Source organism: Syngnathus floridae, chromosome 12 (assembly GCF_059516105.1).
Source record: "Syngnathus floridae isolate MCC-2025c chromosome 12, RoL_Sflo_1.0, whole genome shotgun sequence".
Lineage (NCBI taxonomy): Eukaryota > Metazoa > Chordata > Actinopteri > Syngnathiformes > Syngnathidae > Syngnathus > Syngnathus floridae.
Window position 1 is genome coordinate 5,189,946 of NC_142424.1, and position 24,063 is coordinate 5,214,008.

General features: G+C 44.1%; 5 protein-coding genes across 15 annotated transcripts; 3 read left to right on the plus strand and 2 right to left on the minus strand.

Moving 5' to 3' along the window:
- The first annotated feature begins 55 nt into the window (after window positions 1-55).
- Window positions 56-2,621, plus strand: f2rl1.2 (coagulation factor II (thrombin) receptor-like 1, tandem duplicate 2). Its single transcript, XM_088392944.1, has 2 exons — window positions 56-287; window positions 750-2,621. Exons 1-2 carry the CDS (start codon window positions 218-220, stop codon window positions 1,835-1,837), a joined length of 1,158 nt encoding a protein of 385 aa, XP_088249070.1. The 5' UTR covers window positions 56-217; the 3' UTR covers window positions 1,838-2,621.
- On the plus strand, window positions 2,119-9,784 carry s100z (S100 calcium binding protein Z). 3 transcript variants are annotated; one of them, XM_088392958.1, is made up of 7 exons: window positions 2,119-2,268; window positions 2,853-2,905; window positions 2,983-3,042; window positions 5,109-5,276; window positions 7,170-7,196; window positions 8,702-8,903; window positions 9,507-9,784. In XM_088392958.1, the coding sequence occupies exons 2-7, from the start codon at window positions 2,868-2,870 to the stop codon at window positions 9,663-9,665; spliced, it is 654 nt and encodes a 217-aa protein (XP_088249084.1). In that variant the 5' UTR covers window positions 2,119-2,268; window positions 2,853-2,867; the 3' UTR covers window positions 9,666-9,784. The 3 variants fall into 3 exon arrangements, with proteins under 3 accessions (XP_088249084.1, XP_088249085.1, XP_088249086.1); XM_088392959.1 differs by lacking the exon at window positions 2,119-2,268 and having other exon boundaries at window positions 2,879-2,897; XM_088392960.1 differs by lacking the exons at window positions 2,119-2,268; window positions 2,853-2,905; window positions 2,983-3,042; window positions 5,109-5,276 and having other exon boundaries at window positions 7,172-7,196; window positions 8,284-8,903.
- LOC148389705 (high affinity cAMP-specific and IBMX-insensitive 3',5'-cyclic phosphodiesterase 8B-like) lies at window positions 5,155-23,752 on the plus strand. Of its 9 annotated transcripts, XM_088392918.1 has the most exons (27): window positions 5,155-5,277; window positions 7,172-7,196; window positions 12,318-12,476; window positions 13,445-13,563; window positions 14,539-14,662; window positions 15,626-16,016; window positions 16,975-17,031; window positions 17,192-17,382; window positions 17,578-17,637; window positions 18,121-18,178; window positions 18,257-18,345; window positions 18,453-18,531; window positions 18,624-18,764; window positions 18,833-18,921; window positions 18,989-19,043; window positions 19,723-19,774; window positions 19,977-20,054; window positions 20,142-20,218; window positions 20,340-20,504; window positions 20,693-20,738; window positions 21,055-21,184; window positions 21,256-21,454; window positions 21,680-21,897; window positions 21,971-22,109; window positions 22,194-22,361; window positions 22,433-22,562; window positions 23,064-23,752. In XM_088392918.1, the coding sequence occupies exons 6-27, from the start codon at window positions 15,732-15,734 to the stop codon at window positions 23,171-23,173; spliced, it is 2,616 nt and encodes an 871-aa protein (XP_088249044.1). In that variant the 5' UTR covers window positions 5,155-5,277; window positions 7,172-7,196; window positions 12,318-12,476; window positions 13,445-13,563; window positions 14,539-14,662; window positions 15,626-15,731; the 3' UTR covers window positions 23,174-23,752. The 9 variants fall into 9 exon arrangements, with proteins under 9 accessions (XP_088249044.1, XP_088249042.1, XP_088249036.1 ...); XM_088392916.1 differs by having other exon boundaries at window positions 13,214-13,563; window positions 21,971-22,361; XM_088392910.1 differs by having other exon boundaries at window positions 21,971-22,361.
- On the minus strand, window positions 5,320-6,708 carry ch25hl2 (cholesterol 25-hydroxylase like 2). Its single transcript, XM_088392956.1, has one exon. It carries the CDS (start codon window positions 6,636-6,638, stop codon window positions 5,763-5,765), a length of 876 nt encoding a protein of 291 aa, XP_088249082.1. The 5' UTR covers window positions 6,639-6,708; the 3' UTR covers window positions 5,320-5,762.
- On the minus strand, window positions 10,694-13,584 carry LOC148389707 (corticotropin-releasing hormone-binding protein-like). The gene is made up of 7 exons (XM_088392962.1): window positions 13,429-13,584; window positions 13,252-13,348; window positions 12,356-12,513; window positions 11,848-12,061; window positions 11,415-11,563; window positions 11,199-11,319; window positions 10,694-11,114 (listed from the first exon to the last, which is right to left on the minus strand). The coding sequence occupies exons 1-7, from the start codon at window positions 13,522-13,524 to the stop codon at window positions 10,960-10,962; spliced, it is 990 nt and encodes a 329-aa protein (XP_088249088.1). The 5' UTR covers window positions 13,525-13,584; the 3' UTR covers window positions 10,694-10,959.
- Window positions 23,753-24,063: the final 311 nt, after the last annotated feature.

Below are 24,063 nucleotides of genomic sequence, written 5' to 3' on the forward strand. Positions count from 1 at the left end.
AAGGAGCAACCGGCTTGGCGACTCGCTGATGACGTCACAACGCCCCCAGGCTCAATCTGCCAGGTAGTCTCGGGGCGTGGCCAGCGTGTTGGAGGACGAGTTGGCGGAGGGTAAAGTTAAAGGACGCGGTATCTGGGCGCGGAGCAATACTCAGACAAAAGCAGAACATAACGAGGATCAAGCTTGCGGACAGGGCACTTAAAAAAAAAAAAAAAAGATGGACCGTGCTCACTTTTGGACGTTTTCCTTGACCATTTTGTGTCACGTTATGGCTGCGGATAGCGCAGGTAAGTTTTTCCGAAATCAAGATTTTTTTTTTTTTTAAACCATCCAAAAATTTAATTGCTTCAGAATAACTTTAGACTTTTTTTTTAACCCACTAACTTCTCATTGGTACATTACTCAACTTTTCACTGAGCTCATTGTTCTAACCTCAGTTTACCTCAACTCCAAGTCAGGCCTTGTCATCTGGGCAAATTTGAATACTGCTAATATTTACGCACGGAAATTAAAGTATTTATTGAAAAAGCTGACAAGCCACTGATCGTTTGCATTTATTTACATGAACATTAAATATTGAGCGTCACATGAAGGTGGTTTGTTTGTATCGAATAGTTTAACTGCTGATAAGTTATTTTATGTAACATAGGTTTGTGATTGTGCACATGCTAGAAGCTTAGCGTTGATGCTTTATGGTCTTTTCCAATTTAAGTGATACAAATCTTAGTATTCTTTATTTTTTTGCGCAGCAAAGGGTCGCGGTTTCATCGGTTTTATTGACCAAAATTCGGACCTGGTGGTGGTTGACCGCGCCACATCCGAGACCTTACAGAGCGGCCTCACCACTGTCTTCCTGCCGATCATCTACATCGTGGTGTTCGTGGTGGGCCTGCCTACTAACGCCATGGCCATCTGGGTCTTCCTGTTCCGCACCAAGAAGAAACACCCGTCATCCATCTACATGGCCAACCTGGCTCTGGCCGACCTGCTTTTTGTCATCTGGACGCCGCTCAAGATCGCCTACCACCTGGCCGGCAACGACTGGACGTACGGCGAGGGACTCTGCAAGGTCCTGGTGGGCTTCTTCTACGGGAACATGTACTGTTCCATCTTATTCATCGCCTGCCTCAGTGTGCAGCGCTACTGGGTAGTAGCACATCCGCTTTCCCAACAGCGCAAGAACAATAAGGTGGCGCTGGGCGTGTGCATCGCCATCTGGGTTTTCATCTGGCTCACCACCACGCCACTCTACCTTTACCAGCACACGGCCCAGTTGCGTGAGCCCGCCATCACCACTTGTCACGACGTCAACATCATCCTGAATCCCTTGGACCCCTTCGCGTCGGTCCGCCTGCCTTATTTTTACTTTATCCTGATGGGCATGGTGGTGTTCTTGGTGCCTTGTGTCGTTATCGTGGTGGCCTACGTTCTGCTTCTGCGGGCGCTGGGCCGCGGAAGGGAGGGCGGCGCGGCGGCCAAGAACCGGCGGAGGGCGGTGATGTTGATCATGGTGGTGCTGGTCACTTTCCTGGTGTGCTTCATCCCCAGTAATATCATGCTGGTGCTGCACTATTCGCTGCTCAAGGACGGCGCGACGGACAATGGCTACGCCTTCTACATCACCACGCTGTGCCTGGCTAGCCTCAACAGCATTCTGGACCCGTTCATCTACTACTTTGTGTCCGACGACTTCCGCCAGCACGTCAAAAACACGCTGCTCTGCCGCAGCAGCCGGACGGTGGAGCGCATGCGAGTGTCCTTCAGTTCCATGAAGTACTCCAAAAGGAGCAAGTCGTTTGTGTCAGACTCAGGGAACACGCAGAGCAGCTCATGCTAGCAGTCGGACCCGCCGAAGATGGACTTAAGCTGCTTTAGGTTGTCGTCCGCCCAGCTAGACTGGCAATTTCCCACAGACTTTCAAAACGTTTTTAACCTCATTTAATGTTGCATAGTTTTGTAAATAAATAGTAAAACCCAATAAGATGACCGTTCTTTTCAACGACTGCAACTCACGTGGTGACGCTCCCAGACTGGAATTCGCAGAATGCCGCTTTCTCCATGGCTGGCCCAGTCTTGTCCTACCCAGATAAGAAACTGTTCAACAGGGAAAAGTGACCTCAAGCAACCCGCAGATGATGTTCCATTGTTGCACAATGAGCAGTAAGCTACATCAATGTCTGCCCCTGTGGACAAAAATACCAACCCCCCCTGCTCCCACTCTCGGGGTCTGTAATTAAGGGCTACCTGGGTCAGGGGAGCCTGCTTCAGGTAAATGATTATTAACAAGTGTCCTGTTACCTTTTGTTGTTTGTTACTGTTTGGTTTGCTAGTCACTTTAAACCTGTGAAAGCAGACAAAAGGTCTTTCTGAATCCCAAGAAAAGAAGACAATAACATGGATTTGTTCATCTCAAAAAACACTTATCTGCAGCTCATACTTTGCAGTCTGCAGCCAACAGACCAGCCTGTGTGTAATGTAGCACCCCCCCCCCCCCCCATTTCTTGTATGTTAGAGACCGAACCAGTAACTGAATCGTGAGTTAAGATTGTGTATTGTCTCCATTATCAATTTGAAATTATGCCATGTATTTGTACAATAAAATGATAGACATTTGGAAAGAATATTTATTAATTGGATTCATCAATTAATTGCAAAATTAATTGACATTAAAATAATCGCTAATGCGCATCTCTAAAGTTGGAAAATATGCAGCTCATTCATATAAGCAGTACGGTTTTGAAAACGATTAATAATTTGAATCGATTTTCCCTTTCATAACCCGATGTCGATTCATAAAACCATAAATCGAACGTATATGTGCCATTTAGAGGTAATTCTTCATTTCGCCACAGGGTGGCCGTATAACTATGGTAATACGCAGTGAAGAAGACAGCCTGGTGAGCAGGTATTCTCCCTGAAAATGAAAATGAAACAATTATTAACCGACTAGTACCAATATCTAATGAGTTTCTTGCTTGTTAGGGTAACGAAGTGTATTCGAGGAGCTGTTCTCCATGGAATGAGCCCTCATGTTGATCACCGGTAAGCTTGCTAAGAGGCTAGGCCTCAATACTAATTTGCTATAATAACCTGCTTTAGCTTAACCAATGAATTTGGTTAAAACCGCTCAAAGTCCTAGAAATATCGAATATTATTTTCTTATGTTTTATCATGCTTTGCTGTGTTAAAATTATTAGAAGAGGATGCTAGTTGGCGATTAGCATGATGCTAACGATAAGCGCGGGAGGTTAGCCGCTATGCTAGCGTGTTCCGCTTAACGTAATGTCCATTCATTGTTGGCTGCTAATTGCGAAGCTAGCCAAGCTAAATTGCTATTGCTATGTTAGTTCATTTATTTTGGTTACCTAAAAGCTTTAAAAAGTACAAGTTCATTAGCTTTGGGTTTCAATTACCATCTAAGGTGCTACAGATTATTTTTTATGAGTTTATAGTGTGTTTTGGCACTTAATTATACAGCCTGCCCTGTGGTTGGAATTTATATATTTTAGACAACGGCATTGGGTTAAATTCTTAATGTACTAACTATTCATGTTACTGATGCCCCAAGTTAGAGCAAGTTATCTGTAGCATTGGTTCTCCTGAAAATATCTTAGATATGAAAGAAGTATTGGTACTGAAATCCTTCATTGATTCAAAATGTACCTTACAATTAATCTCTTAAAAAAAAAGATACACTTCTTGTGTTCTTAATGTCTTGTCTTTCAACTACGCATTCCCTGCAGCTGATAAGAAAGAAATGAGGAGATGATTAACTTTAAACTAACAACATAAACCAAAGCCAAGCACACAATGACAGTCCATAGAGGCAAAGAGGCGTGTGACGGCAACTATACAAACGCAAGTGTTTACGACTCTTTCAAACAAGAGGAATTTAACTACCCTGAACTACAAATGACCAAGCATGTTCTGAAGCATGTGGAATGGAAATTACCAGAGATGTCGTAATGTGTCTTATAATAAAATTGACTCAAAAATGAATCAATTCTTTCTATTTCCATTTATTCCCTAGGCTGATATATTTTTTAATTATAGCAACTATGTGACCAGATCATCTGGTTAATGATTCATGCTTGAACACATCACGTCTCAGCCGTGTCATCTCTCGGTATCGTATTTCTATTCTACAACAGAACTTACTGGGAGGTTAGGTAAAAACAAAGGAGTTGTTTCAGTATTTCATTGAAAAAACAGTTTACTATTTGAAAAAGCAGAGGTGGCAAAAGTACGCACACTAGATGACAGAAGTACTCTATAATTCATTTTATAGCAACATGTTAAATCTCAAGGTTGTTCTGCAAGTTGTGGGTACCTGCATAAAGGACTGTTTTGCCAACCCTTATTTTATTTTTTTGTACTGTGTGTTTCCCTTGACAACAGCCCCCTTAACAATTTTTTAAACTGCAATACTTCAGCGGTGTGCATGTTTAACACAAATCGGATGTGGTTATACTTGCATACGTTTAGTGTTGTAACATGAACTATATGGTCCCCGAACTTCTTTAAACGGCAACTGTTCTTTTTGACTGTAGGTTTTACATACATCGATGTATATGGGCAGGTGAAGTTCCTCTGCTGCTCGTTTTGACATTTTTCCACTTCCCGTTTTGTTTTTAAAGGATAATTGACTGCAATTGTGGACGGCAGGCATTTTTTGCATCACTGCTGCGAAAATAAACATGACCTCTTGCAACATAATGCCGCTCGTAAAGCAGAAATCACGCTAAACCGGTTCTGGCTGTCCTTTCTGATGAGCCACAAAGGGGAGTGTGTCATAGGGAAGGCTAGGCTTAGTCAGGACTTGCTTTGATTTGCCACTTTAAATAGTTAATTGTTAACAGGGCCTAGTGACACACTTTGACATCAGGCATGAATTTAAAATGCAATACATTTTAATGGAATCATTGTTTAAGTATAGTTTTTTCATGGGTAAATGCATAAATGGTGGAGAATATGTTGGGAAATAATATATCATAGTGCATTTTAATTTTATAAAAAAAAAGGTTTGAAATGGAATGTGTATTCTTTTTATATCCACTGTACATATTTAACTCGCTTGCACTTTAATTGAGAATTCCTTTTAAGCGCAGAGTCATTAGTATTGCGGGCCACGCGTCCAGACCCGGGACCAGTGCTAAAAGACCACCATTCATGCGCAACGGGGAGCCAGCGAGGAAAGAGAATGAGCAAGCGTGGCTGAGATCACACACAACCTCCCGGCTTGCTGAGATTCCCTTAGTGAAAAGACATAGCTGTCAAGTAAGTGCACTTATTGGTTTTATTTTGATTCTTTTTTTTTCCCATTTATGGAAACAGACCTGAGAGATCACCATAGTAAAAACAGAGCAGTTGTAAATAGTCCATTACGGTCCACAATGGCGCACTTATCAGAAAGCCATAAAATGTAAGCAGTTTAATTTTGTGACCACAAAACAGTCAAATTAGCTTCCCCCACTGAAATGAATGACAATACAATTGGTGCCAGACGTAATGCCGTAAAAATATTTTTTCCACAGGGTTTTGCACTCGATAGCACTGCATAACTACACAATATTTGCTCTCCACATAACCAACAAATGTGGAAAATGCAGGATCAAAACATGACTGTAGTTTTCTTGTTCTTCTTCCATTGAGTCTACTGGAAGGTGAGCACAAAGAATTGCGATAAAGGAGCCGAACAACGAACAAAAAGTAGAAAGGCAGACAGGAAAGGGAACATTCTGGATCTTGAGGGTGTACAAAAGTTAATCCTTTGCATCACTGTCACAGCTGTGTTCGCTGGTAGGCGGCACCATGTGAGTGCCCAACAACTGGTCCCAGTGCGAGAAGAAAGGGGCAAAGTTGGTGGCGGGCCATCGGTGGTGGGCATCATGCTTAGGGGCGCCCCCCCATAAGCCAAAGGGTACCAAGTTGTGCATGGACCACGGGAAGTCGTAGCCGCAGTGATCCTCGGTAGATACGTAGACGTTGAAGACCATGAAGCCCCACGTGGTGAGGCAGTGACACCGCAGCAGAACCGGGTCCACCGTGACCCAGAAGCCCACGCTGACCAGCTCCCATCCGGACAGATACTGTGTGACCAGGCTGAACGGGCGCCGGTACTCATGGTGCACCGCGTGGAAGGTGCGGTACAGCCATGGGATGCGATGGTGCAGCAAGTGCCAGAGATAATACTGGAAGTCGAAGACCATCATGCAGCCCAGGATCCCCAGGGAGAATTCCCAGAGGGTGGGCGCCTGGTGAGGCAGAGGCGTGGGTGGCCTCCACAGCCACTGGCCCACAGCGGCTGGGAAGATGTAGATCAGGTGGTTGTAGATGGTGACTCCCAGCGTTGTCCCAATCCCCGGCCAGGTGACGGGTCTGTCCGGGTGCAGCCGGTAACGGTTGAGGCCGGGCCAGGTGGGTGCCAGTAAGTCCAGCGCGGTGTAGACACCCACCAGAAAGAAGTAAGTGGAGACAGAGAGCACCACAGGGAACAATGGGCTCCTCAGGAGGTCGTGGTGGTTCTGGCGGAGGTAGTCCCAGGCCGGCTGAAGGACCAAATTGGACCCGGGGGGGCCCTCAGTCACGTTGCTCGCCCCCAACATTCGAGATGAAGCCGCCTCGGCGGGAAAGAACATCGACGGGAAATCGTCTGGTGAGGCTGTGCCAACTTGGACGGCCCGACCGTCTAAAGCTCTTATGTATGTTCAAGCCCAACCTCCCTTCGTCCCCCCCCCCCCCCCCCCCAACTTGGCTTTAAAAGAGGGTGCTCAGTAAAGACCCCTTTTCATGGGCACAAGGATGGCAGCCAGCACTTGGGACCCACAGACGCTCTCATTTTTTCCTCTTTTTCCATTTGTTCTCCCCAAAACAAAGCAGCTTGTTGATTTTTATTATCATCAATAATTCTAAACATAGATGGCTAATTTTGAAATTTAATTGACACATAATATCATGAGAAGACCTACAATAAAATCTCATGAACCCACACTTGAAAAGACAATGGAGGGAGTGTCGATATCACTTCCTCTTAGTTAGTGACCACTGTGCGTGTTTTTGTTGTGTTATGAAATATGTTTTTGGCATGAATAATCAGCCGTCATATAGACGGTGTTTCATTTCCTGTGTCTGACTTGTTTTCCCTCCATTTCTCCCCATCCTTTCTCTGCAGTGCGGGTTGCCAAGGAAACAGCACGGTGAGTTCACATGATTTTTTTATATTTACATTTTGGGACACATTGTACAAATATATTCTTAAAAAACAATTTGAAATTGGAGGCAAGGTGGTCAGCACACTGCGGTGCCTCCAGTAGGCCTTTAGAGGGCAGTAGAGCTCAACATAGTGGTGCCTTCATCTGAAAGCTGTCATGTCTCCCTCTCCACATTCTCTCACACACACACACACACACACACACACACACACACACACACACACACACACACACACACACACACACACACACACACACACACACACACACACAAACACACACACACAGATGCATGCACACACACACGTTTTTGTATTTTATACATGGGGTCAAAGACATTTAAGTTGAGGGTGTTGCAGGGAGCCCTGAGGTCGGCTATTGAGGGTCTCGAAGTGATGTACGGTCCATCAAGTGGCCTATGAAGGAACTGTTGATCCGTTGCCCCAGAATTTTAATCTATCTAAGTGACACGGCAATAAGAACCATTTAATGACGCTTGCCTCCATTCCCTAAAGGTCTTGCTGCTGCAAGGCTTTCGTCAAGTTAACAAATGGAAGCTTGTTGTGGCAAGTGGAAGAAAAATTGTCCTGCGGGGCTCCTCTTTAGGGCCGGACTGTTATTCTGTTCGGCGGCAGTCATGTCAGGAAAATGATGAAAGGACGAAACCCATCGCGGCTTAGAATAAACCTGGCTACATTGCGAGGAAAGTCACGGGATTGTGACACACCGACAAGGCGAAAAGAAACAATTCGCCAAAGACAGGAGATGCATATTGTTTTATTTTCAGTTCAAAATATGGAAGAACCACTTTTTGCACGAGTGTTTGTGTGCATAACGAATGTTGGTATTTTTCGTCAGGGTTCCTAAAAGGTTGCAAACAGTTTTTCCTGTCGCAAAGAAATTTTGAACATATTCAAATTTTGATGGCAACAAGAAAAACTGTTTGCAATGATTAAAATTTATTGTTTAGCGAACCGAAATTCGACAGTTAATCACTTCATCCAAATCCAAAGTGTTTCTGGTGAGTCGGCTAAGCAAACAGTGAATCGAATCATCTGAATCTCTGGTCCAGTGATTCCAGCCACTGGACCATTCTGGTTCCTACAGACTTCGGACTGAAGGAAACCCTGATTGAGGAGGAGGATTCAAATACTCCTTGAGTTGCCGTGACTCACCTGTTTGACTCTGCTCACATCCGGCTTTCCCGTGAGAGCATGGAAACACCGTAATGATTAAACGCTGCGATTCAGAAGTCGGCATGCAGGCTTCATCCTGTACCTCGCTCCCCTGGGAAGCGGCAACGTCACACGGGCACATGTTTTGTTTTTCAACCATGCGGCTGGAAAGGAAGATGGTCACCATGGATGCCCTCGCGTGCAAATTTAATTACACCCAAGGGCGGATCCCCCCCACCCGACTACTCCAACTTCCCAGTTTGTGGTTCACTTCCTGACAAACAAGTGAGCCGTCACACCTGAACATCTCTGCAGACCGTTAGGACCTCTCCTCTCTCGTCGTCTTTGTCATCTTCTGCTTCGTTGGGCCGGCGAGATGCCAAGCCAGCTGGAGGGCGCCATGGACGCACTCATCGCCGTCTTCTACAACTACTCGGGCCACGACGGGGACAAGTACAAGCTGAACAAGGGCGAGCTCAAGCAGCTCCTGCACACCGAGCTCAATGACTTCCTCACGGTAAGCGTTTGACCCTCACTGGGCTTTTGCTCTTCACATGAGATGTGTCTCGCCCTGTGATCACTTTCAGAGATACGCAGAAAACCGTGAGTTTAATTTTCGCATTGTCAATCTAATATTTCGACTTGGACAGTTAGAAGCATGGTGAAATGCTCAAGACTGTTGTCGCCATCTTAGAAGCTTGTGTCCATCACCGGTGGAATGTCTGGTGGACATAGGAGGTCATCCAATCGTTGCAGATAAGCCCCCTCGCTGATGAGCCCATGTGATAGAAAACTGCACTTTCTGAGATTGAAATCTCGTTGAAAAGCTTCAATGATCGCAGAGATGTTTTTTTTTCTCGTTATCTCCCATGTGAGTGGAAGCAAAAGCCTCAGGTGCTTGCACATCCCCTCTAAATATAGATGCTGCCGTGATGTCATCGCATCCCCATGAGCAGCAATCATGTCTGATTGCGGACCTTGAGTGCATTTAAATCACGAGAGCAAATCGCAGTAACATTTAAATGACTTTTCTTTCAATTTGAATGAAAGTACAGTATTAATTGTCGTTCTTGTGTTGCTTATTGTGAAGTGAGTTGAAATGAGAATTTTTTTTTTCTAGTCACAGAAGGACCCACTACTGGTGGAGAAGATCATGAATGACTTGGACTCCAACAAAGACAACGAGGTGGACTTCAACGAGTTTGTGGTACTTGTGGCAGCGCTCACCGTCGCGTGCAACGACTTCTTCCAGGAACAGAAGAAAAAGATGACCAAGTAGATGTTCCCTTTTTTAACCACACTGTACGTCTTTGTGAAGAACCACAATCAATGTTGTATTGTACTCTTGTCACGAAAGGTGATGATTGCACAGTTGAATAAATGAGAATGCTGATTAAACTATTTTATATTGACATTATATTCTTTCAGTCATTGTACACATTTTCAAAATTTGAAAAGAAATATAATGGGCCACTCTAAAGCAACTGAAAAATTATAAAGGCCAAAAATGACCAGTTTTGTGATGAAGTGGAAAATATATGTCTTGTGAAAGCACATCTGCGTTTCCACAACTTGAGCTGGTGCGAACCTCACACCCCTGGCACGCTAGCGGCCATTTTTGACAAGGGGACGACGATCGATGGCTTTGCTTTTCAAAAGGCAACCGGTCAATGTGACGCACGGACCACCTGCGCCCCATTGCGTTGAACCGTCATAACTGTCACATTTTCTTGCTTCGGGCAGCAGGTCCCACACTTTGGGCTCAGCATAAAATTGTATTTCTCCTTTATCATCACTTGATTGGTGATGACATTTTCCGGCAAAATAAATCTCGTGGGGTGCTTTTATACTAAAATGCTCATCGTTAAGATGATTAGCTTTGATTGAGATGAGTGGATACCCACGGGAGTGGTTTGCGCAGACAAAAGGTTGCAATCAATCAAATGCGTCCTTTAATAGTTTTGCAACTGACATGTGGGTGTTGTTATTTCTGTGGAAGTATTGATGAGAAAAATATTTGATTTGGCGTGATGCTTGTAGTCCAGGATTTTTATGAGGGGGTGTATATTTTTGAGAATAAAAGAAGAATAAAAAAAAAAGACAAAAATCACATTCTACAGTGAAAAATCTATATATCAGATTTTCCACTGTAGAATGTCATTTTTGTAATTTATTTTATGTATGTATTATTTATTTAGTATTTTATATATATATTATTTATATTTCATTGCCGGTCGCATTAACTATAATAGACATGCACAGAAATGACCATGGAAAAATTTTCTTTCAACAAGAAACAAGCAATGATTGCTTTGCCATGCGATGTCATTTTATTACAAAAAAAGCATGTGTATACAAATGGCAATGAATTTTTATTTATCAATATCACACCACTAACAATAAATTCACTTCAGCACCCGTCCATTGCAAGAATATCACAACAAAAGCAGCAGCGACAACTTTAATCAACAATCATTGCGGATTGTGGGGGCAACCAAAATCTACATAACACAGTTTGCCGTTATTAATATTCCCATTCATGTTTGGTCTTTTGGTTGGACAGACAAGTGAGGTCAGTAGGCCGGGCATATATCCTCCACGTTGTTGATTCTGAGCCTTTGTAGCTCTTGGCTGTCCAGGAGGCGGTAGCTGAAGGAGACCCTGTTGACGTAGCGTCCGCTGGACACCATGCGCACCACCGTGTTGTCGCAGCCCACCTTCACGTGGCCTGCAAAGAAAATAGAATTGGAGCTAAACCACACCTCCATGGAGCATCATGGAAATATAGGGCAAATGTATGTGCGGTACTCACTGGGCCTGCCCGATGAGCTGCAGAGCGTTGTTAGGGACAGCATCTTAGACGTGTCTAGACCACTTCCCCCGAGAACCTGCACCATGTCCTCAGAGTCGCTCGCACATCCTGATGTGGGCCACTGAGGAGATGGGCCAATGTTTTAGGGGGGAAAAGAAAATACACTTGCAAATGTATGTTCAGATAACGTAAAACATTCAATTTGTATCATGTCACCTTCGGAAAGTTGCCACGGAGTCCTAAGATGGAAAATTCAGAGATGTCCACCTCTACTGGGTAGACGATGGAGAAGCTGCAGTTGCTGTGCTGTTGTGGGCTTACCAGGGTGAACGCGCCCTCTGGTGATTGTGAGATGACATTGCAGGCTACAACAACGTAAATTAGACAAGTTAATCATAATCCTAATTCTGGTTGTAAAGAAAAATGCAAATTCATGTCATGCATATTAGCGGTAATCAAAATGGCCACAATGTTTGAAATGTGCGCATTATTCTTTTATTTTTTATTCGTGAAATAAAATTGAGGTAGCTCAGAATACGTTTCATAAATTTGTGTGCAAGCACTTTTAATTTCCAGGAAATATAAAAACATTTTTGAAGAAAAAAACATCTTTTATTTTTTAATTTATTTTAGGATTTCTTTTACTTACGGAAAGGGTTAGCGACTTTCCTGAATGTGACCGTGAAGCCGCTGCCGGCGTTGTGCACGCGGAAAAAGATCATTGCCACATTCTGTGAGGAGCGCACGCTTCTCCTGGTGGAAGTGGCGGAATCGCAGTAGTCCACATAGCGTTCGCTTGGGGACAGCGGGTGGTCCTGCGAGCTGGGAAACTTCTCGCCCTTCATCACCCAGCCGTCAAACACCTTCAAGATCATACACGAGAATCAAAGCAATGACACTAGCTCTAACCATTTCGCATGATTTTTGTTCTTTCAAACATTACATGCTGTTTAAATGTTAGCATTTTTATTGTTCGAGAACTACATTCTAAGCCTTCACACAAATTCAAATTAATTGCCCACACATTTCAAACATAAAGGTTAAATCAGTCACAAAGTGGCACATTTTAGCATTAGCATTTAGTTATTGTAGTCCTCACTGTGTTTTCCCATCTCTCAGCACTGAAATCCAATTTCCTGTGGAGGCGATGACCTTACCGTGATAAAGTCTCCCGCCTGGCAGTCGATGTCGACGCCGTCGTACTCGATGTTGACGACCTCGTCGGGCTCAGCCATGAAGAAGACGGCGCAGCTGAGCTGAGGATGCTCAGCCGTGAAGGTGAAGCGACCCTCAACTGCAACCATGTCCACACAACCTGACACACACGTACATTTGGATTTTGAAGCCTCTAAATTGTCTTTGGTATTCATAAAAAGTAGGATTTTTTTAAATTTATTATAAATCAATTTGTGTGGGAGGTTAATCGATGACTTACTGTTACTATCTGATAATTTCAGTATTCACAAATTGATGGTTAAGAAAACATGCTAGTTAAGTTCATTAATAATTATTTGTTTATTGGATAGTACACGTCAACAAAAACATGTTCGGTTGGCTTTAAGACTAAGAAATTGTTTTGGAAAAAACACAGTCGCTTCCTCCATCCATCTATTTTCTTCTGCTTATCCTGGGTTGGGTCGCGGGGGCAGCAGATTAAGCAGGGAAGCCCAGACTTCCCACTCCACTGCCACTTAGCACAGCTTTCCCGGGGGCTAATCGGTTTATTGGAGTCTTCCATGGTGACCAATAATCTTTGCAAATGTAAAAAGTAAACTAATTGGTTTATTGAAGACTATGCTGCCGAAAACTCTTAACTTTGATGTTTACGGAAACACAAAAGTTAATTGAGACAGTTCATCAAAATGATTTTTTTCCCAAAACATGCAAAATTGTTTATTTTAATTTTTCCAGGACTGCAATAAAATTGCTCTTGGTTTGTAGAGGTCTCAATAACATGTTAACCACATTATCAGAGATTATATTGCCTCTGATATTTGGTTTGCCTTGATTGACAGGCAATCATCAGAAGTCATCAAAAGTGGGAAAAACTCACGCAGTGGTCGTCTGTACATGAGTAACTCCTGCGCTGTCTCCTTGCGCAGCTCTGAGTTGAAGAATGAGTAGAATTCATCCTTTAGGATGTCGTTATCCTACACCGTATAGAGGACAGGAAAGAATGTTTGATAATGATGATGGTGATGATGATGATGAAGAGTTAAGACTGTCCTACCTCGATATACCTGCAGTTTCCCTTGAGGATGCACAAGCTCAAGAGCAAGAAGAAGAGCCTCTGCCGAAAAGTGCGCTCCGTCATCATTGTCGTCATCGCATCGCCGAAGCCTCCGTGTGGCCGCCGCCGCCTTTTGTAAGTTCTGGGAGGACCACCTGCCACCCGCCCCGAGCCCACTGAGCCCCATTACCGAGTGATTGCGCACTTGTGACGAGAGCAAGGATGATGACAGCGAGAATGGGGGAGGGTGTCAACACCGGGGATCGGGATTCCATTCGCTCGCGCTAAGCATCTAAACAAACCCTGAGATCAAAAGAAGTATTTGGCTAAATTCAATGAAGACAAATTGAAATTTAAGTATCCATCATCATTGATCATCGATACTGTCGATACTTGGATTAAACGCAGGGATGCCGTTGCCTGTATTTCCCTTTACGTAAATGAGCTCGATAATGCTCCTTCAGCATTAGTTAGTTACCAAAAAATGAAGATTAAAAGTGTTTTCATTGGAAACAATCTGTCCGTTAAGTGGCACTCGACTGTTTATAGCAAAGAGCCGACGGCTGTTGTTTTTTTTTTCATGACGTTCACTCAGCACCTGGATGATGACGATTAAACCGATTACATGGCATCCCTGTATGACGCCATTGAAAGACCGCCGGCAATGTAAAGCGGCTCGGCTCAGGTGTCGGCTGTGCAAATTGACTGCTGCAATCACTAGATTATAAAATGCAGGACTTGTTGTGTTTTAAAGACGCCGTGGCTACCAAAACATGTATGAAAAACTCTGATATTTACAAAAAGCTAAAATTCTTGGGAAAACTGAATTGTTTTGAATTTAAAAAAAACAAAAAACATCTCGTACAGGGCCAAGGTTTAAGGACACTGCCTCAGAGAAGATGCTTGACTCCGAACTGGCTGGTGGCGACTGGCACATTCAGGACAACGTTTGTGTGTCTGAGATGAGCTCGCCCATCAAGCCGGAAACCTCCATCAAAAATAATCACATCCCTTTAGGGCCCGATAGAAATTAAAGAGCTAAATCTAGCAAGCTTGCGGACGATATCACTGCCTGTCATTTCTGAGAAATAAAAACTGAATTTCCTCCAGAAGATGCTGTAAATGGCCCCTGAGATATCGGCTGACGTCAGAGCTGCCCTGATTGCAAAAATGATTGGTTGCCCGGACGACGACTTGATCTCAGTGGCCAGTAGAGGCCATCAGGAATCTCAAGGTAAGTTGACAGCAGTCTTAATAAAACAGTATTTTTTTTTTAAAAAAATCATTTTAAAATTAATGTCAGAAATTAGCTGTAATAGCATGACAGGCCAGTAGTTGGCAGTAAGCAAACACTACAGTCTACATGTGTTGCTCCACCGTTTGAGTTGGGAAACACTGACAGACAATCATACCAGAGCGCATGTGTGTGTGTGTTTGCATAAGGCGGATTCAGTTGAGCTGTGCATAATTGAGATTTGGGGAAACAAAGGCCGGCTTATGTCATAACGGGCTAAGCTAGTCGACACTGCCAGCAGAAGAGGCTCAACGGCAACTTCCTGTTGATGGCCATGACAGCGTCTTCAGCATCTTTTACCTCGGAGTGTGTCTCCTCCCACAAGAGAACACACAATCACATCTTGTGTGTACTATACTGTCAGGGCTGGGCAAACTTTTGTGCTTGTGGGCCTTTGGACTTTTTTTTTTTTTAATGGATGGGCACTGATAACCTGTAAATTACAAATATTTTTGAGGGAGAGGCTGGAACAGATTCATAGCATTTTCATTCATTTCAATTGGGAAAAATGAGGGGACGAACGGGGTCATGGAAAGAATGAAACTTGTACCTCAAGGCATTACTTTATTATATCACTGTTGTTATTTGCTAACAGTATAAATGGGGCTGAGTACACTGCCCAGAGGCACCTCAGTTACAGTTCTGGTTTTGTATTTTTTTATTTTATAACTTTGTTAAATTCCACAGGCATGATGAAAAACTATCTTAGTTATGACTTTTGATCATGTGCAGAGATTGGGGGCAGGGAGGGGGGCTATTATGTCATATTGTGAGTGGGTGGGATATTGTGGAGGAATAACTAATGTCATATCAAGTCAGTTCCTCCCGACGACTGAGCTCAACATACTATAGAAGAAGCGGGGTGGTGTGATGCGTTCAAGTACCGCTCCATTCATTCAATAGACACCGCGGAGCAGAGCCATCGTGCCGGATCAAAATATGACATCCAGGCTGCTTCCTTAGCAGAAAAGGAGGAGGAGGACTGGGACTCGGCTCAGCGGGGGGCGGCATGGGCTGTGCACCTAGCATCCACGTCTCGCAAAGCGGCGTCATCTACTGCCGCGACTCGGACGAGTCCAACTCGCCGCACCAGACCACCACCACCATCTCGCAGGGGGGCGGCGGCGCGCTGCACGGCCTCTTCATCAAGACCGACGCGGCCGAAGCTATCCCGTCTGTCATCGCCTACCAGAGCCGACATTCGAGCTTCAACCTCCGCCAGCGTCGGGACACGGGAGGAGGCGCGCAAGTCCTCATCGAGGCCGAGACGCAGACGACCGACGCCGGCGTCAAGGTAACCGCGAGCGGGCCCGTGTTTATGTCCCGCGGAACAGAGGGCCAGCAGCACTATAGTATCGACGTGACGTCACCGTCAGTCGCAGTGCTTGTGCATGCACATGCACTGCCCCTTATAGAATTTAAGTGGAATTCCCCAAAACTCGCGGTACGGCACCTGCTGATTTGCCTGTTTGCAAATTCTTTTTCGTTTCCCTTCATCCATTCATGGATGCAAACCAGGTGCATCCACTGCTGTCTTGGTTAAAACGCTCATCTTGCTTACATCATGCATGATAAAAGAAGGCCACAAGCTTGCAAAAGTTAGTCAAATTACCCCCCACACACACACACACACACAAACACACTCCAGAAAAGAACATACAGTAGTTCAGTTTTACAAAAGTCAGCTATGTGAATAGAATAAATCCAGAAATAAACCAGGATGCAAAACGTGGGAGCAAATAAACACAAACTTGTTTTAATAGCTCTCTGTAGCACCCTGTCACGAGTGTGTGTGGTTAGGGTGGGTGGAGGGGTGTGTGTATCAACTGTTGCTTCAGAAGTAATCAATGATACCATTGATTATTCGAGACCAACACTTGAAGCATTCCCCTGCTGCAGGAACTTGACAATCTTCCATGGTGTTGATCATGCTCCCGTGTGTCTATGTGTGTGAGTGTTATTGTGTGCATGTTTGTATGCACAAGCAGTTTGTTTACCCCTCTGGTTAGTGTGTGCGCGAGTCACATGAAGGCGCTGATGCTGACACTCACGCCTGAAGGTCAGTAAGATGGTGATGAGAGTCAGGGCAAGGTTGTTAACAATGTGCGTTTTGTGGCGAGCAAGTACCTAGATTTAACCCTTACGCATTTCCAGTGTGACTCCAGTGTGTGTGACCCTCAACCTAACCCTAAACCCATAAAGTTCTTAAACCCTAACCCTAAGTGCAGATTTTTTTGTCTCTCTCTTGGCAGGTTTCTTCTTCAGAACAATGTGTGGGACCCATGAGAGTGAGCCAGGAGCCCATTCAGGTCAGACAAGTTTTGATACCTCAAGGTCACTCATGAGCAACATCCAAGAATGTGGAGGAAAGGATGTGGGTGGTCAAAACTAGGGTGTGAACTTTTAAGGGGTGCTCATTTATTTAAATGATACAACAATTATTCTTCAGGTGTTTCTAACCTTGCGCAGGTCTTGCTGGTGTTCGCCAAGGAGGACAACCAGAGCGACGCCTTGTGGTGGGCGTGTGACCGTGCCGGTTTTAGGTGCAACATCGCCCGGACACCCGAGTCTGCGCTCGAGTGTTTCCTGGACAAACATCACGAGATCGTTGTCATCGACGGACGCCACCCTCGCTACTTTGAACCCGAGGTCGTGTGCCGGTGAGGGAATTCATTTTGTCCAATTTCATTTCCAGAACTAAACTTGTCCTTGATTGCCACCCAATTTGAACCTTGTATCCTGCAGAGATATCCAATGCTGAATCGTGAAGAGAACATTCTGTGTCCTCAGACCTCGTGAGCATGTCTGACATTGTTTGTTCTGGTCTTGATTTATCGTTTGCTATTGTTTTGCAGTATGATTCGTGCCACGAAGCCTTCAGAAAATACTGTTCTTCTTGCCGTTGTGCCACAAAAGTAAGCTCATACATGATTTTTTTGGAAAAACATTTATCTGCTTGTATCTGGAAAAACATTCTGGGTCACTCATATCTCAAGGCACCACTGTCTAATAATTCTCAGTATGTAAAATTACATAAGAATTCCCAGTGTCTAAAAATAGGGCTTAAATGGGACTATATTTGAAGACTTTTTTTGTTAATTATCCCCTGAGGTCAGTTTTCAACATGAAATTTGGTTGGCATTTGTTAAGGCAGAATTCATGCGTTTCGAAAACGAATCTGTCATTTAAATTTGAATGGTCCATTTTTCGGGTCATTTTTGGTCATTCCCAGAGCTTCTTGAAATGGAAACTATTTGAAAAGAATTTTGGTGGTCTGATCAAAGCTTAGGAGGTTTTTTATGGCACCCACATTCAATAATTTGTTATTCGTTCAGTTCAATGTTGAGCCTTTTATAGGACATTCGACTCTCCATGTGACTTTGCGTGTTGTGTTGTAGGCCATCTGACCAGGACGAACCCTCTGTTCTTCCTCTTCTGTGCGCCGGATTCAGCCGAGTATGTACTTCCCGACTTTTTTTTTTTTTTTTCCTAAGCCAATGAACACAGACATCAGTCGTCTCCGCGCTTTTGCAGAGGTTTGTGGAGAACGCCAGCGTGTCGGCGTGCTATAATGAACTGATTCAACTTGAGCACGGAGAAGTGAGATGTCACTTCAAACTCAGGTACATCACACGAGGCAGAGTCGGGTTTACAAATTCACGAGCCGTTCGGAGAACCATACACACGTATTTATGTTTTTATGTGTATGCCACCATTCCTGTTTCGACAGGGCTTGTAACTCGGCCTTCGCGGCTCTCGAGAAGTGCCAGGAAGCCGTGGAGATCACCAGTGAAGACCACGTCATACAGGTAGGAGGAGGGAAAGACTAACAAAAAACTATTTTTCCATAAGGAGGCACATATTCTATTGACATGGATGTGTTTTTATAAAATATTGACAGTATGTGAACCCCGCCTTTGAGCGCATGATGGGCTACTGCAAGGGCGAACTGATTGGCAAGGAGCTGACAGAGCTCCCGAAGAGCGACAGAAACAGGGCGGACCTCTTGGATGCCATCAACAGCTGCATTGAAAAAGGAAAGGTGAGTCCGACCCGATGCCCGCCACCGCTGAGATCGGTCGGAACTTCAGAACGACTTGTCACTCACAGGAATGGCAGGGGGTTTACTACGCCAGAAAGAAATCGGGTGACAGCGTGGCGCAACATGTCAACATAACGCCCGTCGTTGGCCAAGGAGGGTGAGTCCAGACATCAAACAAAGAACGTCTCAAGGATGACAACTTTCTTCTCACTTTTTCCCAACAGGAAGATCCGACACTTCGTCGCCATCAAGAGGCCGCACCCGGACAACAACAGTCAAGTAGGTGTTCTGAAAATGACCTAATAAGCGTGAGTTGATATCGTTTGGTTTGTTTTGGGAAAACTGGAACGCATAAAAGACATTAAATATAAGAACATAACGATACTTGAAATTTTTCTGAAACCAAATTTTTGCCTTTGTTGAGTAGCAACAATCCACCGTGTCGCTTTGCTCAGCGAGGCTCCCGTCCCAATCACATCACGCTGCGCTAAGCTACGGCTAAGCGTCGGGATAAGGCCCGCGAGGGCAGGTGGCCAGGCCTCAGGCCTATTTATATGAATGAGGGGCTAGCGTTAGCGCTTTTCCCCTCCTTAGCTGTGCTTTTGTAAGCACTCGAGACTTAAAGCATGTTCTGTTTAACTTTTACCTCACGCTTAAGGGCCGCCATCATCTCAAGTGCTTGGTTGAGATCATTTTGTAGACATTTTTTATTTGCACAGCCCAAGAAGCTCTCTAAATCTGCCAACCGTGATGTGTTTATATGAGCTCAATCCAATTTACCTCGTATGTGCCAACTTCTTAATGTAACTCATCAGTTGTTTCAAATAAAGGAAATATGTAATATGCCACTTGCCGCTAGGCTTAAGATTCTATTGTATTTATTTATAATTTTGCTCAGCATTTCATTGAGAGTCTCTCAAACTCTAAATTAATTCTTTCTTTTATTTTGCGGTGTCAGGTGCACAAGTACAACAAGGAGGATCGGGGCAGTGTTGAATACTCCCACTCAGGTAATTTATTTTGTTTATATCGCCTTTATCCGTGTTACCAGTAAAATTAGGACAAACCGTGTTGCTTCAAATTGCAGGGCAATTATAAATTTGTTGTTATATTTCTATTCCTGACATGTTAGCACAGGTATATAATCATTCTAGTGCATTTTTAGTAATTTTTTTTGTTTGTTTTTACCGCCTCCCACCTTGTTATTTTAAGAGTGCCACTCTCTACTCCATCGTGACAGGAGGAAAGACTCGATGGATACTAGATCACTCAGCTCCCGCAGTAGTGACGGTAAAGAAGTTTTATGCTTAAATAAAACTTGATTTCATTATTATTACCTCTTACAATGTTAATAATTCTTTGAAATTCCTCCACCAGCTGCCAGTTTACAAAACCGGAGACACTCTTCTGTCGCTAGGATTCACTCCATGACCATCGAGGCTCCCATCACAAAGGTTGCTATTTTTTAAAATATTTTTTATTTAAGATGTTTTAGGAATGGAGTCGATGACAACAATGAATGTACCATTTTATATTGCTTCTGTCAGAGAAATCCAAGAATGTCCGTTTGAACAGGTGATCAACATCATCAATGCTGCCCAGGAGAATAGCCCACTGACAGTGGCCGATGCTCTGGAGCGCGTTCTCGAGATCCTGAGGACTGCCGAGCTCTATTCGCCTCAGCTGGCATCCAAGGAGGACGACCCACACACCAACGACCTGGTCGGCGGGCTCATGAACGTAAGAGACACTAGAAATACTTGAGATATGCATTTTGAGTGTGCCTGACAAGTCTCCTTTTTATCATCCATCATGCAAATGCAAAATGGCGTTGAGCAGTAATAGTTACCAGTATAGTAAAATAATTACTCATTCACCTGTAATTTAAATGACTCTTATCTTACCACTTGTTTTATTTCCTTCCGCAGGACGGGCTGCGACGGCTATCTGGCAACGAGTATGTTTTCTCCAAAAGTAAGCGAGCCTCAAGTTGTAACACTTATGAATTCACAAACTCAAATTGATGAACATTTTTTAAACGTACTGTACCACACCCTTAAAAATAGGTACATTTGAATGGCTTTACAGTATTTTATACCAATATTTTACAGTTTTTATATCTTATTACTATTTATTTTTACTATTAAATAACTATTCATTATTGTTCATGTTTATTGTTTCTGATTTGAATAATTTTTCTTTTCCATATTTTCATTTTGTGTTTTAATATTTTTTATCTCATTATTCTTTGGATTGCAAGGGGGTTTGATGAGATAATGGTTTCTTCCAGACATGAGCCAAAGCCAGCTGGCACTTCCTGTTACACTGAGCGATGTCCCTCAGTCTGTCGCTGACATGCTTAACGATGAGGAATGCTGGGAGTTCAACATCCTCGACTTGGAGGCGGCCACACACAAAAGGTAGTTATGCAGCGTGTGCCTTTGATTAGATTATGTAGTTTTTAACAAAAATTGTAATTGGTGACTCGAAGGCCCCTGACTTACCTGGGCCTGAAGATCTTCACCAGTTTCGGGGCGTGCGACTTCCTCGACTGTACCGAGACAACGCTTCGCTCCTGGCTGCAGCTGATGGAGGCCAGCTACCACTCATCCAACGCCTACCATAACTCTACGCACGCCGCTGATGTGTTGCATGCAACTGCTTACTTCTTACGCAAGGAGAGAGTCAAGGTTAGTGTCATGCTGATTGATCCACAAATTCTGCGTGAAAACCATTAGGGACAAAGAATAGAGCCTTGAGGGATTCCTCAAGCGCAACTAAAAAGGAAGATGTTTGTAACTTATTTTTCTTGCACAATTGTGTCATTATTCTTGTAGCGTTAACTTTATTCTCATAACATTGCAACTTCACAGCCGTATAAGACATCACCAAAATGTCAGCTGTCTTTTCTTCAGAGCAGTCTAGATCAGCTGGATGAGGTGGCGGCATTGATTGCAGCCACCGTGCACGACGTGGATCACCCGGGGCGAACCAACTCGTTCTTGTGTAACGCCGGCAGCGAGCTGGCGATCCTGTACAACGACACGGCAGTGCTGGAGAGCCACCACTCTGCTCTCGCCTTCCAGCTCACCATGCGCGACGGCAAGAGTAACATCTTCAAGAACATAGAGCGGTCAGTAGCATCGTCACTCTTGATGTCTCACTACTCCATTTTGGAATCTCATAATTGTTCCAAACGCCAACAGGAACCAATTCCGAACATTGCGGCAAGCCATCATTGACATGGTGCTGGCCACGGAGATGACGCGACACTTTGAGCACGTCAACAAGTTTGTCAACAGCATCAACAAACCCATGGCGGCCATCGATGAGACTAACACCTGTGTGAGTAGAACATCTAGTATGTATGTAAATCCTGAATTGCTAAGCCAACATGACTGGAAAGTGTGTCGTGTGTGTTGTGCGCAGAGCATGAACAGCGACTGCGAGGGTCAAACCAACCTCAAGAACTCTCCGGAGAACCGGCTGCTGATCAAGCGAATGCTTATCAAGTGCGCCGACGTGGCCAACCCGTGCAGGCCGCTGGAACTCTGCATCGAGTGGGCAGGGCGTATCTCCGAGGAGTACTTTGCACAGGTGCATGTCATGGAGCTACACTCCTGTAAACATCGCACCGTCGTCACGGTGATCTCTTTGTGTTCTCACAGACGGATGAGGAGAAGAGGCAGGGGCTCCCCGTGGTCATGCCGGTGTTTGACCGCAACACCTGCAGCGTGCCCAAGTCGCAGCTCTCTTTTATCGACTACTTCATCACTGACATGTTTGACGCCTGGGATGGTAGGAATGATGCAATAATAGCGGACTAATATTGTGTGTGTGTAGTATGTCTGGGAAGCACTGGTGCTAGTGGCCTCTCGTTCCCACTCCAGATCAAATTTGATCCTCCCCGAGAGATGACTTGTTTGGCTTGTTTTCTGTCCAGCGTGGCTCTGATGTCACGGAAAGATTCCTCATCTACGCTGAGGGGATGGAGAGAAACCTCCTGGGGGCGTCAAAACCCGAGGAGGTCAGGGCTAAGGGGTTTTACGATGAAGGCAACGAGATGCCGCGCAGACCCCTCAGGATGCATAAGAGAATAATGCCCGTGTGGCTCACGTTAACTTTATTTCTGTCAAATTACCAATTTATTCTCATAGTACTATTGGATCGTTTAATCTTAAAATTCAAATTTCTTTCCTTGTAAACATCACAATTTATTTGCGCAACATTATATTGTGGAATTACGACTTTGCATTAACATGACAACCGACACTTAGGTATTTATGGTTGTCTCCACAGCCTTCGCCAGCCTGCCAGATCTCATGGAGCACTTGTCGGAGAACTACAAGTACTGGAAGACTCTGGACGACATGAAGTGTAAGAGTCTGCGTCCTCCGCCGCCATCTTGACTGCCAACATGGAGTCTGTCCTCCTCACCCGAGGGAGACGAGCGTGTTGATTGATAGATTTTAAAAAACAAATATATTTTTTGTACATGCAGATCCAAGTACATTGTGGGTTTGAAAACTTTTAATCAGCAAAAGTATGCGTGTTGAAACCTGCCACCAGGAAAAGTGTGCATTGAAAACTTTTACAAGTTTCAAGGGTAACAGGCTTCAACACCCAAACTATCTGGGTTGGTGACTGTTGAATCACACACGTCATGTTACATGATGGTACATTACAACAATTTTATAGTATAGCTTAATAGCGCCATCTTGTGCATACAACAAGTCTCTACAGGCTCACCGGTTTAAAAAAAAAGAGATTAATGGTCATGTTTACATAACTGATAAAGTGCCATGTGAATGAAAGGAGTATATGTGAAAATCATGGGAAAAGTAAGTTTGGAAAATATGTTTACATGATATTTGTATTGGAAAAAAAAGTTACATAACATGCAAACTTGCAAATCAGATTGAAATTTATTCACGTGAAAAAAAAATGCTTAGGTTTTTTTTGTGTAATAAAAACAACCCAAAAAAGCATTTATTATGCGATCAACGAGAAGCACCTAACAAAGACATTTGAGTCAAAGTAAGCACTATTAGCTTCCAGCGCGTTTGCAGGCAACATCTGATCCGCTTCAAAACGAATATTTTGTATTAACCACGTCATTATAAAACATACTCGAGTTCAAATTTATCGACGTGACTAGTTACAAATGTTAAGACAGGAGAATTCAGTATCACGTGACTCCACTCAGCCCAATATCAACCACAAGGTGGCGCTCCTACACAACCCTGCGACAGATGGTTTAACAGGATGTTCAAAATATGAATCAGCCCCTTTTTGCTAT

Excerpts from the sequence above, each read along its gene's own strand:
- f2rl1.2 (XM_088392944.1), top strand. The coding sequence starts at position 218 with ATGGACCGTGCTCACTTTTGGACGTTTTCCTTGACCATTTTGTGTCAC. Across the intron at positions 288-749 it reads TATGGCTGCGGATAGCGCAG|CAAAGGGTCGCGGTTTCATC; the intron begins GTAAGTTTTTCC and ends TTTTTTGCGCAG.
- ch25hl2 (XM_088392956.1), bottom strand. The coding sequence starts at position 6,638 with ATGTTCTTTCCCGCCGAGGCGGCTTCATCTCGAATGTTGGGGGCGAGC.
- s100z (XM_088392958.1), top strand. The coding sequence starts at position 2,868 with ATGGTAATACGCAGTGAAGAAGACAGCCTGGTGAGCAG. Across the intron at positions 5,277-7,169 it reads GTGAAAAGACATAGCTGTCA|AGTGCGGGTTGCCAAGGAAA; the intron begins AGTAAGTGCACT and ends TCCTTTCTCTGC. Across the intron at positions 7,197-8,701 it reads GTTGCCAAGGAAACAGCACG|ACCGTTAGGACCTCTCCTCT; the intron begins GTGAGTTCACAT and ends ACATCTCTGCAG.
- LOC148389705 (XM_088392916.1), top strand. The coding sequence starts at position 15,732 with ATGGGCTGTGCACCTAGCATCCACGTCTCGCAAAGCGGCGTCATCTAC. Across the intron at positions 20,505-20,692 it reads TGGTCGGCGGGCTCATGAAC|GACGGGCTGCGACGGCTATC; the intron begins GTAAGAGACACT and ends TTCCTTCCGCAG. Across the intron at positions 22,563-23,063 it reads CATGTTTGACGCCTGGGATG|CCTTCGCCAGCCTGCCAGAT; the intron begins GTAGGAATGATG and ends TTGTCTCCACAG.
- LOC148389707 (XM_088392962.1), bottom strand. The coding sequence starts at position 13,524 with ATGACGACAATGATGACGGAGCGCACTTTTCGGCAGAGGCTCTTCTTC. Across the intron at positions 12,062-12,355 it reads AGGCGGGAGACTTTATCACG|GTGTTTGACGGCTGGGTGAT; the intron begins GTAAGGTCATCG and ends ATGATCTTGAAG. Across the intron at positions 11,564-11,847 it reads GAAAGTCGCTAACCCTTTCC|CCTGCAATGTCATCTCACAA; the intron begins GTAAGTAAAAGA and ends ACGTTGTTGTAG.